At 32.3% G+C, this 27715-nt stretch overlaps 1 protein-coding gene across 6 annotated transcripts; it reads left to right on the top strand.

Annotated features, from left to right (window-relative positions):
- The first annotated feature begins 1199 nt into the window (after positions 1-1199).
- Positions 1200-25581, top strand: LOC119077374 (cytochrome b reductase 1). Of its 6 annotated transcripts, none has more exons than XM_037184593.1 (6): positions 1200-1454; positions 6922-7163; positions 21162-21385; positions 21452-21680; positions 21741-21890; positions 21962-25581. In XM_037184593.1, exons 2-6 carry the CDS (start codon positions 7039-7041, stop codon positions 22107-22109), a joined length of 876 nt encoding a protein of 291 aa, XP_037040488.1. In that variant the 5' UTR covers positions 1200-1454; positions 6922-7038; the 3' UTR covers positions 22110-25581. The 6 variants fall into 6 exon arrangements, with proteins under 6 accessions (XP_037040488.1, XP_037040471.1, XP_037040464.1 ...); XM_037184576.1 differs by having other exon boundaries at positions 1222-1353; positions 21741-21899; XM_037184569.1 differs by having other exon boundaries at positions 1338-1454; positions 21741-21899.
- Positions 25582-27715: the final 2134 nt, after the last annotated feature.

Here is a 27715-nt window from a genome sequence, read left to right as displayed (position 1 = left end):
GCGACTCATTCGTCTCTAAATATTATGTAATAGACCAACAACCAGTAGAGACACTGTAGAAAAATTCAAGCGTTGTTCCAACAGAAATACCATGAAGAAATATTTTTCCTTTACTAGGTAGGAAAAATGGACTTTCCGTCCCTAGGAAAAAGTCTTTCCCTTCTTTGTAAAGGCAAACGTCATATTACACTAGGGAAATAATTTGATATTTCGTATCACGATAAGTAAAAGTACCTTGGGCTAAAGCCCTCTGACACTTTTACTCATCTTACAAGCGCAAGGCGGTGAGGAAGGCAGATGCTCGATACGGTGGTCTCGAAAATTGTTTAATTATTTATTGGACATGATATTTGTTGGCTATTTATTACTTTTGTTCGAAGATGTTTAATTATTTACTGGAAGGTTTATTAGCATCCCAAAAATTAATCAGAACGAAACCGTGATGATTTTACATCGTTTATTTTCAAAGGAAAATCTCTTTCACGGATATTATAAAGATGCTCTTCATGTGTCTCTAAAATTTGCAAACAGAGTCAGGTCAATCTCTCTGCTCGTATTATGCTTCGTATTTTCTAATTTACACAAATTATAAACATATTAAAGATGATGTCCGTAATTTGCCAACGCTGTCAACGAAAGCTTAAAAATATTTATGTGATTTTCAACGGCAAATAAAGTTGTATGATTACGGTATCAGGTCTGTATATTTACATGGATTTAAACATTTCCACTTTCCAATTTTCTTCGTTAGTAACGAAAATGCCACTCAGCAGTTAACCCACATCATTTTACAGAGAGGAAAATGTGAAGCACACGTTCAGCATCAAAACAACAAAGCTTTTCTTATCTTAAAACTTCGTGTAACTCAACCACCAATCAACCCGAATCTACACAGCATCCATTTCTCCTAAATACTCGAAACAAATCAGATCATTACGAACAGTCGCAACGATGACAAAAAAAATTGTTTTTTACCACCCAGCAGCCGAGAGTTCATTGTAACATTTTCTATTCATTGATAAAATAGAGAAAGAGCGCAGTGATAAAAGAGAATTTAGTTCAGTTTTACTTTCTCTATGAACGGTTTCCACTTGCTCTTGATTCACTATAGAGCTTTGTGTTATTATGTATGATTTTGTGGCATATATTGTATTATATGTGGGTGTTAAGAGAGGGTATAATTTCATTCGATTCAGTACAAGTTTTCCGCTCATCGTATGTGTGCTATCAAATCTTTTCATCAAACAGACGGGCGTTTTTAGTAAAGAACTTTGTGTGAAAAAAATTAAATTTTTCTGAAAATATTTTGTGATTCAAAATTGTGATTGAATTTATTCATCAACTGCGTTTTCTGTGAGTGAATTGAAGCTGTTCACCGACAATCGCGTTGATCAATTATAAAATTGATTTTGTTTCGATAGCACCCTTAATTTATATTCAAACAACAAAAACAGGTTTTTTCTTCTGTGAAAAAAGCTTTTATGTTATTAACTTTTAAGATCAAAATCTGTAAATTCGGCTAATTCGATTTCGATTCGTTGCGTTCGTTTTTAATAAATTACATGATTTTGGTTTGGTGGTGGTTTTATCTGAATACCTCTTTCAGTATAAAAAGTGCAATTTACTTATGGTTGAAAAAACAAGCGAACCCTTTACAAAGCTTAAATGACTATGGTATTCACAGCATCCTTGATACGATATACTCATATACTTAACTGTAGCTGTAGGTTAAGTTATATAATAGATACTAAATGGGGTTGAGTTCACATGTAGTACGTATGTAATTCAATGAATTTGATGCTGTGCATTTTCATCAACCATATAGTGGTAGTACAATAGATACGCTTTGTTTTGGGGTGTGTTTACTTTGAATTCAAAGAAAACAATTGCAATGCTCAGATAATTCTTTAGAAGTTCTACGGAAATAAGTGCGATGAACTCAATTCGGTAACCCTAAGACTGTAATCAATTTCCCGTTACAATTATAATTTAGGAGAAAAAGCATTTAACGCCAAATCTTCTAACTTTTCCTCTTAATATTCAAAATAATTTTTTGTGATTTTCTTCCTACAAATTGCATATAGTAAATTTAGGGCGGTTGAGATGTCCGCAGGCGTGCGCGAAACACGCTTGCTATAGTAATAGAAGATAAAATAGAGATGCGATTTTGTTAGATGGAAAATGAAAAAAAACTCATGTTAGCATGGTAAAGCTACCATCATCGTTCTCCTTCTCCTTTGTCAATTGACTATTCAGATTGTGTTCTGATTTGATCAAGTAACTAATTGGCGGCTATTTGATGAAATAGTTATATGAAGTGACTAATGAGGGGTGTCATAAAACCGATACGAAAGCAATATAATACTAAACACGCAAACAACGAACTCGAACATAAATTAAGTATTGAGCAGACGAAATTAAGACATTCATTTTTTTGTATTGTTTTACCTGTCTACCGGTGTTAGATTAAAATAGATGTTAGAAATAGTACGAGAAGTAGGATTAGCAAAATAGAACGTTAAATTAAATGAAGTAAAAGATCTTGTATCAAATTCGATACGTTTCAATGCTAATCAACTAAAGTAATAGATTCAATTATAATATCGGCATTTCTCGTTTCTAAAAGTTTAATTGCTGATGCATACTTGCGATCCGAATCTCGACGATGTCTGTTTAGCTAATTAATCTTCTAAAATGTTGTTTTTCTCTTACAAAGAAGAATCATATCATCTTCTATACTTCTCTAAATATCTCACACTGTCACCGTCGGTACATTGTAGACTGAGTTCATTTCCTAATATCAAAAAAGGGCAGGTCAGTGTTTCCATTACAAAAGACCAAAGTCACTTACTCAACAAGTAAATCAATCATCTCTAATACTTGAACGCAACGTGAATCCGCTATTTTTAACATTTTATTGTTAGATTCATTAGTATCAATTAAACAACAAAAATCTGACTTCTTTCCCCCACACAAAGAAAAACAGAATATTTCATTGTTCTTGTTCAAGAGTACGTTACATTCAATTAATTCGGTCTTTATACAGGAATCTTTAATCTTATTAGAAACTTTTGTCGTCGTTGTTAACAAATTAAAGTGGAAAACTAGCAAAGAAAGACTTATATTTGTCAATTAAATACTTGGTATTCATATAAATGGTCGAGTCTTCGAATGACCAACAATGCTTAGTTTATATTAAAACCGAATATTTCAAAAAGATGATAGATACTCCAGGAAACAGTGCCTTTACTGACTTGTTCTAGAATATTTAACCAAGCGAATTTTGTAGTCCCGGGAAGGTTAACATAATAATTTAATTAAAAATCATCTAAAATTACAAATCTTATCTCGAAGAACGAAACATTAATAAATGTGTCACCAGTGTAAGATAAGAATTCAGGTGAGAAATTACTTTCATGCCGGGTAACATTTTGTTCACGGTATTGCTGATTTTGTCATTGTGTTGAAAGCAGAAGAGCTAGATTATTGAGATGTGGTAATTTGTTTACCGTCGTTGTACGTATTTCAGATAAAAGATGTTGTAGTTATAGCTACTATAATACGCTATAAAAGCCGCATGATACATAATTGTATTGAATCATATTTACTTTACGTGCTTTTCATGTAAAACGAGAGGTATTCCGAAGTGTAATTTAAATACATCACTTTTGTTTGATTAGATTCCATTTTTTTCTAGAGTAATTTAATTTATACGCTATGCGTCTTGTCGAATTTTAATTACTGTGGATTATCTACTTAAACTTTTGTTTTTTTGCATACATGTGTATCATATTAGGCGCGATGATTTGTATTTAGATAAATATTTGACGCATCTGAAAATCTTGTCAGAAATGTGTACATAACAGTGATTTATTACCTCAGTTTTGAGTTTTATGATTTCGGATTTTAAACATTACATCACCACTTGTTACAAGAGGCAAATGTGTTTCGATATAGCCGATGAATCCGTTACACCTTCTGTTTAAAGCGAGGTAGAAAACACCATCCAGAATTTGTGCCGACAATAAAAAAATTCGGAACAATACTGTCGCTACACTCTAAATTTCCGCGACTGGAACATTTGAAAAAATTGCGCTACGACCGTAATTTTTATTATTCTTTTGTCCTTAAACGTTCGTTTTCGCAATTTTTCGCAATTTTTTCAAATGTTCCAGTCGCGAAAATTTAGAGTGTAGCGACAGTAATATATCTGAACAAATTAGGTGTCAGGTCAATAAATCACTAAATTTGCATCGACTACCTGCGAGTCAAGTAAGCCAATAATTCAGTTCGGTGATTCAACTGTTTTGAAGTGTCTGATGAAAAAACGACATGTACAAAATAGAATCAATATTTTTGTCTTTTAAATATGAACACACCAGTACACCTTTACGGGTACAGTAATTACAGTAGAAGAACATTTCAAGATTGTTCTTAAAACGTCCAAATTTTTGTATATCTTAAAGATTTGCGGGGCAGCTCAAAATTTCGGAGATAGAGCAAGCGCGAGTATCCACAGATCAGAATTTTTTTTAGGATAGGAGTAAAACTGTTCCAGTCCTTAGGCATGTCTGTATTTTTATCAGCAAAAAAAATGGAACATCGGGACGGGCGGGAACAAAAATTTGGTCGGCCCACTCACCTTTATCAGTATACCTTCACATTTACGTGTACAGTGCCTCAGGATAGGTATTAATCATTACACAATCCCTTATAAATTACAAAGATTATAATAAAACTCTTACGAACGAAAATCTTTTTAGCCTAAGTCGTCAGTGTAAATACACATAATTAAAAAAAATTGTAAGAAACAATACGAAAAGAGTTGATACACATAGCGACTTTTGCAAAAATGAAAACAAATAACGCAGCTATATACTTACACTACATAATATAATATGCAGAACAGATTATTGTCATTTTTACTCATTTCCCTAGAGGCCAAGAGTGACATAATTTTCATTACCTTTTTCTTGTTATACATCTGAATATTACACTCCAGAAACTAAGGAAAACAAAGACGAAACAATGGATATTATGCGAAAAAAAATGTATAAAAAAACAGAAATGGTTATTTCGTTCGGCAGGTTGAAACGTGTTTATTGTACGTCAATGAAGAAAAATGTTTCTTTTTTTCCTGTAGTCATCTCTCGTGACGAGAGTCTCGTCTCTCTGTAACTGAAATTATATGTTTTGCTACATTTAGTTCGATTCAATGTTTTTTTTTTAAATCTGAAATTGTTAAATTGAATGGAAAATTCAATTAAAATTTTCTCATTAAAATTGGTTTTCCGGAATTCGGATGGAAAGCTTTTCCAAATTTCGTTTGAAGTGACCAATTTGATGGTACTTGTGAATTATTTTTACTCGATTTAGGAATTCAAAATGCATTCCAAACAGAATTTTTTCAAGTTGCCGTTGAGAGTTTACTTTACACTCCACAATGCAAAGAAATGAAATTAAAAAGAACTCAAAATGGCACTTATCAATGATAAGGAAAATAATTGGCAATGAATATCAATATTTTCTGCAAATCACCGGATCTCTTGAGTATACTTGCGAATTACACTTTCATTGACTGTTACAGGTACGGTACTTGGAATCTCTAACAATTTGACTGGGAGCGATTTTGTATAGTTAGCAAGTGCACGTTCTTTATTTTTATGTTCGACTCCGACAACTTTTCAAGCTTTAAATTTTTGATAAAATTTTCCACTTCGTGAGTTATAAATAATTTTCTGTTTAGCATTATAATCAGGGACTATTTTTGGGAAAACATTTTCCAATATTTTCTTGAATTTTCCAAAAAAATATTTTTGATATAAACTTTTGATAAATTTTTAGAAAACTTGTGAAATGTAGGAAAATATGGGAAAATGTTTTTTCAAAAAATAGTCCCTGTATATAATTTAGGTAAATATGGAAAGAATATACTCGACAACAACGTTCAACAATGTTATGCTGATGAATACTCACTTCCCTAATTAAGTAGCTTGGATTTGGATGAACATAAGAACTTATTTTTGTTTTGAAAAAGTTTCTCGAAAAGTTCAGTTCTTTATAACAGAAAATAATCTGAAAACTCATATTTAGTCACAGTGACGGTTTGTGTATCATAATAAATCAGAGAAAGCTTATCACTTTCTTATATTTTCCTGCTGTTGAAAACTTTTTCCTGTCACACTTTCAGAAACACGAAAACACTTTATCCCTGGGCCGACCAGTTGTGTTTTTGTGTTAAATCATTCCATCCCTTTCTCTCTTATTATATGAAATAGTCTTGAGTGGAATTGCAATTTGAAGCAGAAAACATGTGAATTTGGACAACCATGTTCGTCTGTTACATTTTTCTATTTTCAAAATGAAATATTTTAGGAATCAGCTACATGTCCTCAAACGCTTCAATGTCGACGATCCATGAAAGTAGAATCATGATATGAAAAAAATGGTTAGAATACCGGAAAAAGATTCATGGTAGGAGTGTAGATGTTCATCTTTGACATATTTTTACCGCCCCAAATCAATAATTCAATTTAAAGGAAATAAAAACATTGATAGTATCTTAATCGATTTTAATTTTGAAGATTTGCAGACTGAGTTTGAGGTTGAATAGATACTATTTACGTGTTATCTGATTTCCACTATGTTTTTTTACACCCAATTTTAATAAATGGAATCCTCTCGGCTACAGTAATTATTGATGTGAAAAGTTTGAATGGAGGTTGATTTAAAATGAAATCACACAGTTATTTGTAGTCATGTTACAGCCAAATATTTTGCATATCCACACATGTTTATCGACAATAAAATGTCAAATTTCCGTAATACCATCCAATGCTGAATATGTAATTTCATTAAAAATACAATACGAAGCCGACAATCAAGTCCATTTTTTTTTTTAATTAACTAATTAAATTACAGAAGCAATTTATTCAATAATAAACGCATACCGCGTCGTGCTTCAACGAAATAAATAACAAAAAAAAACTTTAATTCGTTTAACTGTAATAAAAAAAAACCGCCAAAATTAAATCAAAAATGGATAGCAATAGTGTTAGTCCCCTTCCACCGCCGGAAGCGCCGCTCGCTATGATGGAAGTCAATGAAAAAACTCCACCTAGAAGTCCTTCAGGCCATGATATGCCACCACCACCAGATGAAAAGTAAGTACAATTTATTCAAACATAACATTATGCGTACAATTATTTCCAACAAAAATTGTTTGTCATGTTAAGGGGACGTTTTTTTTTTAAAGCAAACCCTTTAAACTATATACTTGTAAGATCGCGTAATGTTTGTCGCACTTTATGCACTTACTGATAAAAGTGTACACATTAAAATGAAGTAGGTATCTCAAACGATTTGTATTGTGCATACACATTTTATAAGTAGTGTAAAATAATGCACTTTGTACGAGCAAATTTTCACTGCTGTTCTGTTAGCACACCACATAATATAGCACATCCATGTTGGAAGAAATCAAATGGGATGTGAGTAATTTGTTATTTATGAAGTGTCATAAATCGTAGCTCTGCCATGCTTATACCCGCTAGATATAGATAGGTGTCAAGTGATATAATGGCTTTGAGGGAATTTATGTTGTTATGGCAGTATGAAAAAGTTCTAACAAAAAAGCTTTCAAATTTAAATAAAGAGTTGCGCTTATAAAGGCGATGTTTTTATTCGTTTGAAATTATCAAATTCCTGCAGAGAAATCCAATAAAAATAACTTTTATTAAAACGTGCTAAGTCCCTTATATTCGTTTCATAATCCATTCCCGTCCGGTCTGGAATCGTTTTTCATTTTCGGTCGGTGTCATTATTTTGAGAGAATGTAGAGGCTTTGATGTATATTTGTATATTACTAGGGTGTGTCTCAAACAAGAAAGTCTGAATTTGTTAGGTCGTACCCTCTCAGACGGTCCTTTGAGACGAAAAACAAGTTTTTTAAAATGCGTTTATGTGGAGCAAGAGTGAAATTGTGTTGGTAAGAGTGTCGCAAAGTACGGTTGTGTGGCTTGGAGTAAGTCCGAAAAACCACTGTCGCCACGACCTGATGAGAAATACGATTTTTGAACTGCATAGTAATGGAACATTTCAAATGACGCAAAAAAAATTTGTGATTCTTCGCTTCGACGATTTTTCGACTACCCTAAATCGACTACAAAAGGGTTTTGTAAAAAAAAAAAGAAAAACCTTTTTTCGTATCAGAAAACCATTAGAGTCGGTAAGACCTACAAATTTTGAGGTCGTAATTATCTCCATAGATTTGAGACACACCCTAATCTACAAACAAAAATTAAACAACATGAAAAGGGATTCAACTGAATTTACAATCAAATTGAAAAGGTCTTGCATGGCAAATATCAACATTTTTTCAGTCATCAGAACTCTATAATGAATAATGTGGTATATATTAACCTAGTACCTACCTAGCAGTCGCACGACAAAAATTATTCAATTGATTAATTTAATTCTCTCCGATTATTTTATTCGGCGCTATGGTGACTTACATGGTGATGATGTGATTACAAATTTATTTGATTGAAGACACTAATTCTTGTTGAGTCGAGATCAGCTTCTAATAAATATTGATTCAGATTATGCAACGACGTCTTGACTCAAATTTGAATTTTCTTCTCTTAAAAAAGGGATTTGCCAAACACAAGCAGCAAAAGTACCAATTTCACAATGAAGTACACACTACATAGCTATACACTCAGTGTTCTTATGGTACTTCATATGCAGTAAATAGCAATTTCTTTTTCTTTCTATTACATTATATATGTGCAGAGAAACTTTATAAAAGAATCATGTTGTATAACCGTTAGTCCGTTTACACACTTACTCTCATCCGTTCTTTATTCAATTTGTATTATACTGTACTCATATTGCAAGTAGAAAGTGGTATTATAACTATGCATTTAACCCTACAGTTTTATGCAACGAATGTCCTTAAACTTTGAGCGCAATAAAAAATAATCGCTTTGGTGAACTTATCGTGCGGACAACATACAAATATCGATTATTTTTTTTTAAATTGAAGCAAAAATAATACTACACGACTGATTAATTACTAATGACGCCTAACTCACAATTAGATGTTTTTTTTCCGGAAATAGTCGCAAGAATAAAAAAAACGTTCTCGCACACTGTTATTATGCATATATATACGTGTTCCCATTACTATCACAACATTAAATACCATGACAATAACCAATAACAGTAATTTCACCCCCTGGATAATATTTTGTGTAAATTTGTTTATGTATTGCGGCTATACAATGCATACACTTACGGTCGGGCATTGCTGGTATAAGATAAATAAATTTGCCATCCATAGGGTACAATCAAAAATCAATTGCGTCGTTTGTTGGTTGTTTTCTCATTTTCCAAATTAAATTTGTCTCGCTCGGGACTGTAATATGCATAGTTATAATCAACTTGCTTATTTTAATCGATATGGTTTGAAAACGTGTCGTGTCTTGGTGTTTTAAGGGCCGGGGCTTGAACCCTATATTTTAGGGGCTCAAGTCACCAAAGTCATAGAAAGATTAAAATTTTATGGGTTTCTCCTGAAACAAATGATTTAAAGTTATATTGTTAAAGGTCTCTCTGAGTAATTGCAGAGTCAAAGAGGTAACCGAAAGAGTTCACATTAAATTATTCAATTCAATTAGAATTGCAATTAAATCGTGCGTGCTAAATGGTCATAAATAAATAGGTTGACAGAGAGATGTCATTGTAGGTTGTTTTAATGACAGTGAACAAACGACAAAACGGAAAAAATGACAATCAACTACATACTAAATTAATCGTAAATCCTGCAATATTTCACTCACCCACCGACAATCCTCAAAATACATTGATTGACCCTCGAAACAATTCACTTTCAAGATCGGTATTCAGCCATCCTTACCATCCTTATTTGACTGTTCAATGTATTGACTTAGAGCATGTGTTAATATCGAAATAGACCACAAACTACCAATGACTAATCATACAATACTCCCACGACATCCACAACAGGATAAGGTGTTTTGAATATTTAATTAAGATTGTGGAGTGAATGACCACATAAAAGATTTTTTTTTCGGTTTCTATTTTTATTCTAATGAAAAAAATGCTTTTATGTGAATTATTAAGTACAAGCAATATGTATTATTGATGGCTGGTTTGCATTCACTCGTTTCACCCACCTTTTGCTTCAAAATATTACCTTGTGATGAACACATTCGCAGGGTAGTAACTCATTTATTTATGAAAATGGAAAATGAAATGGATCGTGGGAACTTCCACAACAGGTTTTCATTGCCTAACGTTGGTTAAATATTAAGAGGAACTCAATTTTACACAATTTTCGAACAAAGAAGTTTGAAAGAAGCTTTTGTCTGAGCCAACACAGTTTTATTATTAGTAGAGGTAAATATAGCCCGTAATGGTAAAATTGCTGGAAACATTGTTTATGTAATACATTTTCCGTGGAGTTTGCAGAAGTTGAATTACATTCGTTGAACTATTTAAATCAACATCCGTTACGAAATACTTCAGAAATACAATTCGCTTGCAAAATGGTTTACGTTTGAATAATTTACTGAACAACAGACTGCATGCATTGCGACTTTCTTTGACGGAAAAGTCGAATATTTGTTTATTGAATGATGAAGAGAGTAATGAATAAAATAGGTGCCGGAGCAATCCAATTAATCGAGATGGCAAAAAAAAAACAGTTTTGCGTAATACTAATTGATATTTGTCCTTACAAAGAGTAGATTGTACGCTAATGTGAATAATATGGAAAAGAAATACTGTTTTAGAACAAAATAGACAACGATTGCATAATTCCAACAAAAGCAGAAAGCTTATTTGTGGTAAGGATCTGCCCTACAAGTTTAGATTGTTTCTATTTTTAGAATCGAGCCTTTTCTTTCATTATTAATATTTAAAGCGTACCCTTTGAAGAGATATTACACGAAAAAGTTTTTCCCGCCAAGCACAATATCATGCCTCTAAATTACGTTATGAAGTAAATATAGCTCACTTTTTCTATTGCGCCCAATTCTTCACCACCTGTCATTTTACTTAATTGGTTTTCCGATTTTTATCGTTAGGGTTACACGGAAGCGTTAATGTCGCACCGAAGCTCAAATTACGCTATTAATTCGATGACATTTTACTATATGTGGTGTTCGATTTTCATATAAATATTTACATTGTCGTTAAGACATAAATAATGTAAGGCGCGCGTATAAGGTGCCCATAACATTTTTCTTTCACTCTAGAATATAATTAAATTCCATCAGATACGAATACCAGACGAAACATATCTTGAGTCGAGTATACCGTTCAAATTTTATTTTCAAGACATTCAACATTATACTCGAAAGTTTTATAAAAGACCTCAAGATGAACACAGAATGCGCTATAATCGCCAATGATGAAATAAACTTTTGAATGTGAAAAGCTTTCAGACGTGATGTTTTACTGTGTATTGATATGTGGTGACCCACATCCCATCAAATTAGAAGTTTTAGAACAGCAAAGTTTTGTTTATCAATTTTTGCTTTCTTACGTAGGAACTTAAAGAAGCACAGTCTATTCAGGAAACATTGACGATGTAAATTGTTGTATCCGTAAATCAAATTTTTCCCTGATACAACATTACTCATACCTAACAATTTTGCACAACTACAATGAAATAGAAAACTTTGCAGAGCACTCAATTATTAATATTGAAAAAAGTCACCCTTCAAATCACAATATGGATTAATTAATGGTTGGGTATATAGAAAGGCAGAACATTCACTTATTGCACAAAATGCACAATCCATGTTGCAAGTTGCAATAACCAATTTTACCATATTCATTCCTTACTCGGCTATTGACCCTACTGTTCCATTGTTCAATGTCTAGTCTATACATTTCAGCCTAATTGTATAGATTTCCCGCAGGAATAGAATTCTATATATTACAATGTGTCCCACACCCTCGAGTGCTATGCCTACACCCTGTGTTAAATCAACAGTAGTAGTAGTACCTTCCAAACTGGTTACAAACATATTTCCACAAAATAAATAAAATGCTCGAAAAGGAAAAAATCCTGCTTTATTGACCGACTGCATACACTAAACCATATTAAAGTGATTATAATTTCTGATAAAAAGGTAAATAAATACAGGTTTGAACATAAACAAGCAGCCAATGCGGCGAATATGAAAAAAAAAACAACGAAAAAACAATTCATGGAAAAAAAAACTTAGTGAAAAAATGAAGATCTCTAATACGCGATAAAAAGAGACAATATTATAATGCCTCCCGATATACAACTCATGTAGCGGAGCTTTCCCCGCACTATCAATTATCAAAATGATAAATTCTCGTGTTTCATTCTCATTTTCATATAGTCTGTGTGTTCAATCAAGTGTTGTGTGGTGGTTTTACTTGAGAAAGATATTAAAGCCGCGGTGTGTTGTTCCAGACTGTGTTTCTCCATATCGTTCAATTAGTTTGATACGAGACCTTCAATCGAATACACACTTGTTGGATGCTCTTCCGTTGATTGTTTAGTTTAGTTTATAGTTGTGAAGAGAGCAAGAGAAATAATATTTTTGTTTAAAAAAAAAAATCTAGAAAATTATGTGTTTTGTATGCACGTTGGATAAATAATAATTTTGCATTGAAAATATAAATAAGAATCGTGACGATATTTAATTACATTACACAGTGCATTGTGGAACATTAGTTGTATAGTGTGATTGCATTTTTATTGGATTACGAATCAATGCACAAAACTTATTCATCAAACATGCCCAGGGGATCAAGTGCAACGTAAGTTAGCAAAACAGAAAAAAAACACGGTCAATTATCTCTTAAACACATGCAAATTTGCGAATAATATTCATTGATCAAGACGAACGCTAGAGAGTATATTACATATATAGATAAATTGCGCGTGATGACTGTAGGTGTGACTGAATCACATTCTATTCATTGTAGGGCAGAATAATAAAAGATGTGTTTCTTATGTAACAAATTAAATTAGCGCAAATAACAAAATTGTATACTGAAAGAAGACTGTTACAATGGTATCTGAAGCAATGATCAAGATAAAAGGTATAATAAAAATGAGCAAATAGAACTATGACAATGACTAAATTAATGGATGATGATGATGGAGATGATAATAAAAGACATAGTTGTAATAAGAGGTGATAACATCTTCAGATTAAATCTGTCTTTCTGGGAATTGAAACGAGTTCTAAATTTATGAAATTAATTAATTAATTTTCGAAATTTAATTAGAAAGTCTCCGCTTGTCTGTCACCCAACAGAGGAGAAATGTTTTCCACAAACATGACCCTGAAATCATATGCTTTTGATTGCAACACTTTCCAAAGCACATAATTGTGATAAATTTACCCATTATGTCTCTATCATCTCATACGGAAAAATTTAATGTGACGATATTGTCTTTTGTTAACATTTTATTATAAAAAAAAGTCACAACAACCATATATGACACAAATACATAACGATTCTATAGAAAAATATTTTAATTTAATTTTTTTTTAATTTGCAAAATGGATTTACCGCGACTTAGACAGAGAATTTGATAGTGAAATTTTTCGGTGAATTTGTATACCATTTAAAAAGAGAAATGACTACACAACGAAAATATTTCTGATATTTTTGATCGGACTACATTCTCAATTTCACATTCTTTTGCTGTGTACCAAAAATACAGAGGTCCACGTAATCTAATTCTTTAAACAGATGTTTTTGAATTAAATGTGTTGAGCGGCTGTTACTTTACCAAAAATGATTGTAAAGCTGAGGGGTTATCATTCTCGTGTTGTCTCCAAAATAATACTCATATAATTCAGAGAAATGTGATCGAGTGCAGCTACTGCTATATAGTTCCATAAAAAGTAATTTATTGCCGCACACAAATCTTTAAAATGTCCTATCCAGCATATAATTAACTATGGTCACCATTTCAAAAATATTATTTGACCTGCTGCGTAAAATAATCCATTTTTAATAAGCTTACACATACGTGCACTGTGTATAGACCAAACTAATACATTATTCCTTGACTAGTCATCTGCAATGCGTAAATTTTGACAATTTTTGTGTGTTAGTCACTTGTACGATAGCTAGAGCTCATGTTTATGATTTTTAAAGACTCTGAAATGACTAATTCAACAGTCATTTGGATATGGTGCTGCAAAGTTAGAATTAGTTCAACAGGTATACCTAAATCTAGGAAATTAAAGTTTTAAACATTTATGAGGGCATACTGTACGGATTATGTAAATTGATTATTTTCAACGATCACCGCTGCAGTAATATGTTTCTCTGAAATTTGCGATCTTAACTATGTACGATCGACTGTACTTTTGTGTTTGATTTGACGTAGCTGCATTTAGCTGGAAACAATTTTTCAAATAGACAATTCAATTGCACACCAGCTCAGCATTAGCAGCACATTAGCAACTCATTTATAATATTTTATGTGAAAAATATTTTCTGAACGATGAGTGCTTTCATTGCGAGCATAATGTGTCATCATGGTTAATTACATTAATTATAATGATCGCTTCGTACATGATTAAACGAAAAAGGCAATGTACAATATATGTCTGACGAAATTAAGTGATACATAAGGCACCCACATGTTTTGCTGCGTTAAATACTCTCAATAAACGAAGTGACTTTTTTTGTCGTTATTTCCGTTGAGGAAATGTATTTGAAATTGTCGAACTTTGAACTACATTTTAACGACTGCTTTCATGATGCATTTTACGATGCATGCAATGTCAAACCGTTTTAATGTACGAATTAACGTTCTGAACAAATAAAAAATGAAATTAAAAAAAGGTTTGGTTTACAAAATCTATTGGCGAAACGACCCAGTACAAAGATGTTTGATTTGTTTAAAATTCAAATATCGAAAAAACACTGCCACATGAGCATAAACCTGAGTTTGGCAGTGTTTCGGAGCCGAGTCAATCGACAAACTATTTAGTAATCTTTTCGAAACGACTGGTCATCTGTTAACGATAGCACGGACAGAAATAGACGATCAGCTAATGTTCTTGTGATCTTATGTAGTAAAACGTTAAAAAAATGAAGTAGAAGATTTTTCATTAAACATTGACAGATGCTTTTAACAGTAGAAGTAGTAGATTTGATGATTCTCACTATTTGCGTAAGTTAAAACTCTTGTGTAACAAGTAAAGGTCAATGATCATGTAGCTTTTATGACGTCAAATTCACACAAAAACCATCGGATGTTTTCGTGTGTCAGTGTTAAACGGACTATGAACAGATCGGAATAAGGAAAAGGCATACACGTTTATTTAAAGGACCTAAATGTTAACATCGACCAGAAAATTCATAACAACAAAAGATTTAATTAAAAAGTCGTTAGACACTCGTTAATAAAAAAATATGTCAGTGCAAAAAAAGCTCTCATGCACTTGAAAGAAACGTTTTTCCCGTGAACTAAACTTTTATTTTCTTTTAATTAAAATTCGCTAAATATTCCTCACAACGGAGACTAGGTCAACAAGCCGATTAAAATTGCACAAATTCTCTTTACTCTATATTTGCGTGGATATACAGAAAAATGCTGAGCAGCGCATAGATAATACAGTCCAACGAATATCGGAGCATTTCAGGATATTAAACATGTATATACACTCCGCCCGCATGTATACGTTTTCTATGGTAAATAGGAGCGGTTTTATCAATTTCATAAAAAAATACACAGAAAATTCTAATAGCCCGAAAAGTTTTTCCTATTAAGATGATTAAAGCACATCAAACGACCTATATACCCACAAATTTGCCTATAAATTTACCTGTTGTTAATAAATTTTATGGAAGAACTCTATTCGGTTCTGTGTTCATTTAGATGGTAGTTGTAGCAAAAATGATTCAACCGGCTCAAACTTAGAACTTTTTTTTTTAAAGAAACTTTGCAAAGTTAAATAATTGGTTTAAATGTAAAGTTTGGTTCGGAATCTTCACAAAAAAATATGCAAACTGATGATTACATCAGTACTATAAAATATGTTTGCCTGTCTATCTATACCATTTCTATAATTATAATCAACCATTTTTATCATTTATCAATAGTCCCGGCAAACGGAGAAGAAACACGCAACTCTGTAACGTAATTCATTTTCTGATGTTTAACAAAATGTTACGGAAACATATTTTATGACTTTTTGTGTCCAGGTTGAGGAGGATGTCTAGATTTTTCGTATGATATATCTAATGTACTGTACATACTATACATATTCGTAACGTTAAAAGACTCTACATAGTTTCCAACAACATTTCCGAACATTTTATTTAACTGTAAAACTTTTCCTTTGTGTACTAAATGCAATTGAGTTTTCTACAAATACAATTTCTTCAGAATGCTCAGCATAGAAAGCGGCGGACAGAAGTCACAAATAGGGTTTTCAGAAAGAAATTAAAGAAGTCGAATCACAATTACATTTGGGAGCATGTTGCACAATACCTAAACAGTTATTTGCTGTTGTTAGCTCTAAGTATTTTCACTTGATACACTTTCGAAAATATCTCTGTGATGATGTTGTTATCGGTTTATGGGAATAAGTACGTGCATTTGAAACTTGTACAAAACATCTCACATTTACACTTGGCTAATAGTAATTAAGACGTAATAATGTTTTGCTTTTTAACTGCGTTGGATGAGCATCATTATGACTGCTATAAAATATCAAAATGAATTGTTTTTCGAAAGGAAAAATCCTGCTTTTCTTGAGAGGTATCATATTACCTTAGTTTATCTAGTCGACTTCTTTACGGTAAATCGATTGAAGTGAGTGTCTATCAACGAAATTAGTTGCCACGTTATAATGAGGCACTCGAACTCCCACAATTTCTTGCCTCTCCAGTGCAACCGTATGGAAATGTTTTAAAAGAGAAAAAAAAACATTGAATCAACAACATAAACCTGATTTGGATATAATTTTAAGATACGATACGTTCTTTAATTATCACTAATTCCGAAACGTCGTCGGGTGAATGACTCTTCTTATACATTTTCATACCATTCTCACATCATAAGATCAAACATTCACATGTTGTCGTTTCATATTTTATCGTTAATATGCATGTTGTTCATATTATATGCTGCTTGCTGCTGCATACATGTACGTCAACAAAAACAACTAAAAAATATTAAAAAGAAAACCGCATCACCCGAAATGAAAAAAACACCGTAACATTCAGAAGATCTAAATAAAAAGAAATGAAAAATAACTGAGCCATTGGTAATAAACGAATAGTTGTGGTGGCATATTCAGTCAGAATTTTTGTTGAATTACACTGTCAATAAATCAATTCACTCATTATTATTAATTGAAATACCATTTCATTCTTAAAAGATCAACATGATACAGTAAGTATATCGTTGTTTCAAATACACTCTCTAACTGAACTGAACGTGTATTATACATATAATAGAAATCAATTTTATTATTACGTTCTAGTCGTGTCAGGTTTATCGAAAAGCGGTGTCTACACATAATTCGATTTCGTGGTGTTCGCTTTTGATTATTTATTACGTTCATTAATTGTATGACTTGTTGTTATGAATACTGTAACTTATATATATTACATTGCCGGCAGACGTGAATCTTGCGGCAACCTTAATGTGCATTCAAATTTCGACGTTTAGAAATTTCACTTTGTATCACAACTAAAAATCACTTTTACTTCATTGAAGAAACCTAAAAGTACAGCCCAAGAAATGCACACCGCACATCATCCACTTGTTACTACATGTTTCACACACACGAACCAATCTGAACCATTAAAACTTCTTCGTCTCCTTCTTGCATATTATTGCTAATGGGCTCTGCACTTTACACGACAATATCAAGTTATAAACCTATAATCACATATATATATGATACCTTCAGCGTAAACGGTGAATAAGTGATTGAGCACATAATTGTTGGATTCAATATATATTCGCGGTTAATCGATCTCCGGATCGTTTTACGTTTCAATCCATCATAAATATCTGTGTAATGGCAAAGATACACGAATAACGATGCTGCGGTGCGCAAATAATTAGAAAGTAATCTCTAAACAAACATTAAAGTGTACTTCAACATACACAAAAAATACTTTTAAGATGTGATCATTCTTCAGGATTTCTTTGTTCATTTACTTTTAGCTGTAATCAATTTTTAATTATCAATCTTTATGACATCAACGACAACAAAAAATAGATAATTACCAGATGGAAACTACATTGAATCTGTCTGGTATAATAATGGCTTCGGTTCGTTAATCAATTTTTCTTTACCAAATCTTAACAATAAATTTAAAAATATGAAATCACGAGCTGATTGTCGGAAAAGTTTAACTCGTTAAGATCAACACGAAAGTACCGAAAGATTTAGATAAAAATAAGCGACCCAATAAATTCATTTAGAAGTGACTCTCTAAGTGAAATCGTCCGTGCAAGCTTTTTGTTCGTTTGCTCAACCTATTTACCATTTTGTTTAGATTCCCATTCATATCTTGTGACAAGATTTACTAGCGTAAATATCACTCCAGGTTCATGTCAACCGTATTGTTCTTAACGAGCTAAACATTCAAAGGTGCGCCCAATTAAAACCTTGATAAATTATCGTCAACAAACCCGGGGAATAAAAATGGTTTCATTACCAACAAAACGCATTTCTGTTTAATTACACATGCAACGGATATGGTCAATTGAAAATTCCATTATTAAAATTTTAGTTTCACATAAAATTTTGCATCGCTCACCTTGTGCTCTTATGTTGGTTGGTTGGTTGTTTTTTTTTATTGAATGCATCTCAAAATATAAAACTTTTTCAATTAAATTGTTATGATAATTGCAAAAGAAAGCTGAAATAAAACGAAAATTTATTATTTTCTACCAATGAACGAATAAAATTCGTTTTCGAAAATAGAAAAATTTGACAGTGAAAACTGTTAATTTAACGATTTAATCGACGAAAATTGGCAATTAACTTAGAGAATAATAAGACTAATCTTGACTTATATGAACATACAAAATAAGTAATTGTTTAGTACCAGAGCCCGTCTCCGAAATTTTACAACAAACCAGTAACAATTTCAATATGTTCGCCCAACTTATGTTGTTACTATAGTTGGAAATGGAGTAGAACTTTTTGTTATATTTAGTAGTTCTACCTCAAGGCCTTTGCTGCGAAAGTATTTCATTACATGAGGAAACAATTTCGTGATAAAAGCAAACTCACAAGTGTATTGTTAAGCATAAAACTTCGGTCTTATTGACAAGTCGCCTTCGACTCGGATATACAACTTCACTTGTCGAAAAACAGTTACTGAAGCTTGTTGCTCAACAACACACGTGTGAGTTTGCTTTTATCACATAGTTTTTTCGAAGAAACGAAGAATGTGGAAGCATTCAATGTATTCTGGTTTACTACCTGACCCATGCAAAAGTTGATGTCCACAAAGGAAAATTAAAAAAAAAAGAACCGTAAATAGTCCACAGGTAATGGATCATTTTCGCAGGGGGTACATTAACATGTAATAATCATCTTTCGTATGGGGCAGGTAGCAAAATTATATGAAACATTTTGCATGATGATTGGTCATGGTTAGTCATGCCAAGAAATTATTTTCTCATTGCTGCTTCGGGCCCCAGAGATATAGAGGCTCTGGTTTCGATGTATTCGCAATTATATCAATAATAATTTGTGTTATAATGATGTTAACAAATATGCAGATCTTAGCTTGGTAGCTATAAGCGAAAAAAATGATGAAAACAAAGACAAAAGAGTGTTCGCATTTTAAGCAAATATATGTACGTTAACACTAATGCGATTAAAGAATTTGTATGAAACACAAGATGACACACAACATTAAACAAAAAACAATTATACCACATTTTACCATCGAATAAGTTCTCTGTATTAATGGCTTGTCTTCACATCATTTTATAGCGAAATCAAAATATGAAAATGTAAATTAATAAAGCTAGTCAAAGATTCAATTAATGGCCATTGCTCAACGACAGCTCAAATCATATCATTTGTTGGCATTATATCTTGATGTAGCAGTTATTTAATGTAATAAACATATGAAGTGGTTTTTACTTCTCAATGATGATCTATGAGCAAATATAATTTTTTTGATTTTTTTTCCTTCTTCAGTGGATACGCATAGACGATGCAGGAAAACTTTAATTTTCTTGCTTCCGTTGTAGGCAATGTAATTATAAAGTTATGAAGTTCACTCTTGTTACGTTGAAAGATTTGAATAACAAAGTTTTGCAACTATGTGTTGTGATAAATTTCATGAAAGTGGACATATAAATGACAGGATGGAACTGTAATTATGGTGAAATGCAAACGAATGAGAGAGAAAAAATGTTATAGGAAAATTATAAATTAGCTTGAGGAAAATAACGTCTGGCCTGGCTGGATGGGATGATGCATTTATTAGCTCATCTAACGTTTAACTAAATACTCGTAAGTCAGCGAACACATTATGAAAAAAGGTAAACTGTACTTTCTCAAACAGAAGATCTTATCGGCGTATGTTTTAATAAAAATATTTAACTAACCTATTGAACTCTTAAACAAGGCACTTAAACTTAATTAACAAGTTAATTTGCTTACTTTTTGTGTTCGTCTAAGAATGATTCTTTGTCTTGTGTACGAATGAGTTAATGTCGTAAGACCGTACGGCTAGTTCCATTAATGAAATTTAGGAACAAGTTCTTCTTACCGCTCATTATTATTCCATTAATCATTCGACGAATGAGATCTTAGTCACAATTAGCCTACCAACGATCTTGATTTGATATTAATTTGATAAATGGCAAATGAACTTTTTTCACTTGAACGAAACGACAGGGACAAGACGAATATGATTTTTAAGTTTAATCAAGTTTTATAAGATCTATTGATAGTTTAGGTCAAAAAGGGTAAAAACCGTTCAACAGTCTCACAGTTTCGATTTCCTCCTCCCCTTCATGATGTTATTATAACCCTTAAAGGGTGCTCACATTAACATCAATTGGTTGACTATCTAGGCCTAAGAAGACATTCGCAGTGTAATCAAATAACTTATGGTAATTTCTATTGCAGGAGGTATGAAGACGAGGGAGACAACTCATGGGGATGTGCATCATGGTTCGAATATTTGGTCGTAGTTATACTCTCAACAATTTTGTTGATCGGCGCATTGGTGCTCACCTTATTCTGGGTAATCTACTACAGAGGTGGATTTGCATGGTCGGAAAAACCAGAGATTCAGTTTAACCTTCATCCTGTACTGATGGTCGGTGGATTTATCACACTATCTGGCTTTTGTAAGTTGCAAAACGGATTATAGGTTTTGTGGACAAAAATGATTTGAATAATACTGTATGTTGCAGCCATTCTGTTCTACAGACTCTGTAGATGCTTGAAACATATTTATGTTAAGCTGGCCCATACATTTTTCCATGCATGCACCATACCGTGTGTTGTGATCGGTTTCTTGGCTGTGTTTGACTCGCACAATCTGGCAAATCCACCAATTCCAAACTTTTACACACTTCACTCATGGATCGGTTTGGTGACCATGGGCCTGTTTGTTTTGCAATTCGTGTTCGGATTTTTCACGTAAGACACAAACCGATTATATGAAAGAGAAACTAATACCAAAAATCTTAAAATTCTCAGATTCCTTGTCTGCTTATGCTGTGAGAATGGCACCTACTCTTGCCGTGCGGCCATGGTTCCGATACACGCCAGCTTCGGCTTGGTCACATTTATGCTCGCTTGTGCAGCATGCTTGACGGGACTGACACAAAAAGCAATATGGAAACTTGGGTATGAATAGTAAGAAATGCGAAAGATTTCGACCGTTTAATGACTCTGGGTTTATCAATTGTGTTTTATAGTACTGCTTATGCCGAATGGACAGAAGAGGGTATTGTCATCAATGCACTCGGTGCTACGATTGTTGCACTCGGCATTATCATTTCATTCGCTGTTCGAAGATCGAATGCACCAGCGACAGCTAAAGTTTATGTGACCGAACGTCTTTAAGTAAATCGTATCAATCAGTCGATCAACGCAACAAAAAAATACACGATAAAATATACATCAAACGACGCAATAAATAGACGAAAAAAATTGAAAATAATTTTATAAATTATTAAAATTACTTTTTAACAACAACAACAAAAAATTATGAATGGAGAACCCGAAGCGACGGGAGAATAAACTTTACAAGAAGAAAAAAGAACTTTGTATGAATTTACTTTAATTAGTACTATTTGATATAAATTATTATATGTAAACTTAAGAAGCTAAAAAGAGTTTTTAACAGGTTCAATCTTACACCTGAAACAAAAGAACGAAAGAAATTAAAGTAAATGAAAATGATGAAAAATCTTTGTTTAACTAATGACCAAAATTGAATGTGCGCAATGTAATGTTTTGTACAATATTTCTATTTAACAATTGTATGATTTATCAAAACGATTTTAATTTTTGTTTAAAAAAGAGAAACAACAAGCAAGTAGGATGCGCTAAGTAGCTGATACATTTTCATGGAAAAGCAGTTTGTATTTTGATGATAAATTTATTAAGACAAAACAAAAACTAATTCTCGAGAACTTAAAGAAATTAAGTCGAATTTTTGCCATTTTAAAATATAAAATTAATTATAAATACCAGAGAAATGTACTCAGTCGTTTAATGCAAATGAATGATTAAATAGATATCTTTAAACCAATTTCGACCATCATAGAAATGTAGACGTAGCACCAGCAGAAGTAAATGATTGATTATTTAACAAAAGTATATATTTCAACAAAACACACACTGAGGTGGACACAGCGCGAGCAGAGCAAGCAACAACAACAGAATGAGGTCCGCACTGCCTATACGCCGTTCGGGTTCAAATTCAAATAGCTGTTTTAGCGATTCTTATCCAACGAAAATTTGAGCCGTTAGGCACCTATCAAGCAGATCCGCCCTTACGCCTCTGGAACCCAATGATCTAACGAAAAGTCAGGCTATAGAAATAGATAGAAATGGAAAGGAATAGATGCGTTTTTGCACTGTATTTGGGCTCTACAGGTTTGTTCCAAATAACTGTAAACACGAATTTTCACTGGCCGAACGAACAAGATTTCATCCATAGACATCGGTTTTCATATAAATATTTATGAGGTCATGTCTCTGTGGGTGAAATTTGACAATTCCTATGGCCTTGAAATAAACCTATTTGCTTAAGTGAAAGGGCTATTGAGGATGCAGAAGGAGATATATACAATTAGGACATGTTGATCTGCTGATGTGTCCCCTCACCACACACATATGCAAAACATAGACCATTGTTGAAGAAACAACATCAAAAGAAACAAATAGTCATTTACATAACAAGGGACAAAAAGTTAAAAATTCGTGTGCTCGTGTCAACTGTTTTGATTCGAGGCGAAGCTGAGATTAAAAAAAACAGCCGAAAACGTGACTTTTCGTTTTTATCCCTACTTAAGTAATGGATTTTACACGCTAGGGGCGTCGAAAGAAGTGCATAATTTATGAAAAATACATTGTTCGATGCGCGTAGCATGTAAATGAAGTTTAAACAAAATACAAATTCATACAAAAAAACTCATACAAAACAATGTCTGATAGACTGCATGAAACTCAAACCGATTTAGTTATACATCAAGCAGACCTTAAACACACAAATTAATGAGACTTTATACAAACGAAACGAAAACAAAATATGAATGAATTTTGATAGAAACACTTTTTACACTGAAATTTTATAAAAAAAAGTCTTCGTCAACTCATTCATCACATTTTCTTTTATTTATTTCAGTAGAAATTCAAAATTAAACGTTAGCTCTACGATATTTCTTTAGCGCCCATTTATCTTCGAAAATCTACAAATATAAGGAATGGTACACCTGTAAGTATTCATTGAGGTAATTTCTCCAAATTACCTTCGGAAAGTCAGGTAGATTTCAGTGCGAATTTGCATTTATAATCTGACTACTGTCTAAAAGAACACCTGTCTTGAAACCTTGAAACAAAGCACACAATTGCAACTGAGATGTGACAGGCAAATAAGTCAGTTGTAAATTGTATGGCTCTTTCACAAAATGAAACTGCAAGTACATTTTTGTTAGAGATTATGAACGGAACCGCAGGTGAAGGTAACAAAAGGCAGCGTTGCTGGTCTTTAAAACTATATTATAGACTATTAGAATGAAAGAATCTATAATTGTTGGTAATGAATCATTTCCAGGAATAATTTCGAGTAATTACTTTATTGACATGAATGTTAAACTCGAGGTTAATAGGAGAACTCACTGAGGTTTTATTGATACCATCGATACCATCGTTCTTCGAAACATTAAAATTTGAATCGGACTTAATATTCAGAATGCAATTCATTTCCTTCAAATTCAATTAGTGCTCACAGATATTCACGATAAAAGAGTTGGTGGAATTGAGTTGATAAAAAGGATATTTTTTGAAAGAAACTCAAGCTTATAAGGATGCCCGGTGGTTAATTCGATATTATATCAAAAGCAAAGTTGTATTGACAAAAGAAAAATTCAATTTGTCTTTTAAATGTGTTCATATTCTTTGTAGACTATTTGTATATCGTAAAATCCAAATTATTAATCGAAAAGAAAATACGTAAAAGTAAAACGTTTTCGTAGGAGATCATTTTTTGAATTTTTTTATTTTCGTTTTTTTCAGTTTTGTCTCATTTTGATTTCTCATTCAAATTACATTGATAGAAAATGAATAAGAATAAATGTACAATTTTAGGTAATAATATATTTTCAAATGTTATATATAAATTTTTACATACAAAAAATGCTTTTCTATTTGTAAATCATTAATTAACTGTTGTTTAATTCAAATATTTAATCAAAAAATTGAATAGATAAATAATCAAAAAAAAATTAAATTAATTAAATCAAAATTATTCCTTTTTCAAATTTTATTAATTAATTATTTACAAATGCGTATAATGCTATAAAATTATCTATTATCAAGTGTTCATGTTCAATCATAACTTATAATAAAAAACAATTAAATCAAATAATCTGATTAAAATATCCAGATTAATAAGTAAACTTAAAAGATTGCCGATAAAATATGATACTCTGATATATTCAATCAAAAATAAAAATTTACTAAAAGAAAATGAAACTTTTCGAATAAATCGGTAATTTGTACAATGTGGAATGTCGTGTAACCAATCTACTACTTATAAAAGTAAAAATATTTGTTTAATGTAAAAATTGAAAAAAAAATTGAAATTGAATCAAGAAAATAGCAAAATGCCAAGAAAAATGTATTTTATAAGAAAATCGAAATATTTCTACCGACAAATATTGTAATAACGACGTAGAATGTTTCACAAAATTAAAGTAAGGGAAAAAATTTCATAAAAAAAAGAAAATTAAGTAGCAATGTGTGTAGTGGATGTAGCTTACAAACAAAAAAAAGATTAAAAATAAAATTCATTATTAGTAGAGATAAATTGACTATGTTCCTTATTTAACCATGAAACACTACATAAATTTCAATTAAATCAATTTCTCGAGCAATCTCACCATTTTAACAAACACCATATATTTAAATTTCAATTACATCAATTTCTCAAAATACAGATACGACAATATGTTGACAATATTGAAGTGATAGATTTTTTGTTGAAACACTTTACTAAAATAAATGACAAGTTTAATGATTTGCTATTTCCAAAGGCCATACTTGTTATCTACAGCTATCTTTAAAAGCATGGATTTTCAATCCAAAAACTTTTTTTCCCTTTTCAGACTTTCTATGAAAGATACAATTTTAAAGACAGAAAAATTACTAAAACTTCCCACATCTGATGATAAACGAAATCTTCTCAAAACATTAACTTCGAGTGATTGTAACAAAGAAATTGTTTAAGCATCATCGGTATATCTAAAGAATACATCGTTGACAAAGCCTCATAGTGAGACAAATTTTCGAACAACATCTTCCTGACGGACATTCGAGATAAATTCTTTAATGAAACCACTTCAGATTGAGTGGCATTTCTCTCTGAAATAAGCCTAACATAGTCTTCCACACAGTTTTCAGATTCATTGAAATTAAATCGACGATCACTTTTCACCCATCGAAGAATTTTCATCAGGTGGATTGGCGCATTCACAAAGTTCGATAGCGGCACGAATACATCCAATAAAAATTCGTGCATTACTCGTAGACGATATTTTAGCACTGACTGCGGTAATGATGAAAGGAATGGCGGTGGTGGTGGTAACGGTCTTGAAGTTATGAAAGTGAATTTATTTGAAATCAGACTTTTCATGAAATTGAATAAATCCTGCTTAGTAGTTTGCTGCGTCCAAGCCACACGAAATAGTGAATCTAGTTCAAATTTATCGAAAGTCAATCCCATCTCTACTGACTCTGCGATATATTCGTTGAATAGTGATTCATTCGCCGTATAAAGCATAAATAATTCTTGCAAAAAGAAGAGTTTCATGTCTTGCAAATTTCGAAGGTAACTGTTCACAACTGGCTTGGTCAACTTACAGTTTTGAATGTTCCCTTTAATTTTTTCAAACAAAATGAGGGTAACAACAGTGTAGAAGCTTTGTAGCTTTGTGTGTAATATCTTTTCAATGAGTTCCGCTATCGGAAGATGTGGCATTAAAATTTTCACTATTTCCGTACATATAATGCGAGCTCGGTCGTCAACGTTTCTATCTTTATATCTAAAACAATCCAGTATCATAAAGTACACCTCCACCGTGTCTACCGGTGATTCAACTGTTAGTAACAATAGGTCAACACAAAACTCGATGTCTTCTTTCGATGGTATATCATCGGAAGTTAGAAGGCTCTGGATGAATAAAAAGCATGGTTGCCAGCCAACAGTATTTCGTATTTTTAGATCGTTTTCTGGTTTACGAAGTAGGTAACGCATGCAATCAACTCGCTGAAATATTGCAGCCGTGTGCCAGAAAACCTCTTTACTAAACCTTAGAAAAGCAGTGCAATCGATCAACAATTTCACAACATCAAGGTGATGCCTCATTAGAGCAATAGCTAGGATGCGAGGACATTCTCCATCAAAACAACTAACATCATTGCTCTTTACTACTGCTTCTAGTACCATTTTCACAATTTCATACGACGGATGGCGCGGGTATTCAAAACGTCCACTTACATAATTAAACACTTGCTGTATTTTGGGTAACAATGCTATGTGCAGAACTGTCCTTTCACCAGTTTCTTTTGCATTAATGTCCAACTCCTTCAATTTTAACAAGAATTTCATACACTCAATGTGACTGTGCCATGCTGCCCATTGTAAACAATTCCATCCATTATCGCCGGCTAATTTCAGCAGTGAAGACGTATTTGTTGGATTGGCCTTCAACGTAGCCATAACATCGCTAAAATTGCCCGCGCTACAAGCACTCGAAAAAGAATTCATTCTTTCACAAACTTTACGGTCCTATTTAGAAGAAAACAAATTTCTTGTACTTCCGTGTTGGTTGACGAAATATAACTGTTGAGGTAACGTTATCGGTCCATGTCAATTAGGGTTCGTAAAACTTCGACAATGATGGTCTCTTTTACGAAAATCAACGAACCTTGAATTTATGGAT

This window comes from Bradysia coprophila, chromosome III, assembly GCF_014529535.1.
Source record: "Bradysia coprophila strain Holo2 chromosome III, BU_Bcop_v1, whole genome shotgun sequence".
Classification (NCBI taxonomy): Eukaryota; Metazoa; Arthropoda; class Insecta; order Diptera; family Sciaridae; genus Bradysia; species Bradysia coprophila.
Note: the sequence above shows the minus strand (reverse complement) of the source record. Positions and strands in the feature narration are given on the sequence as shown.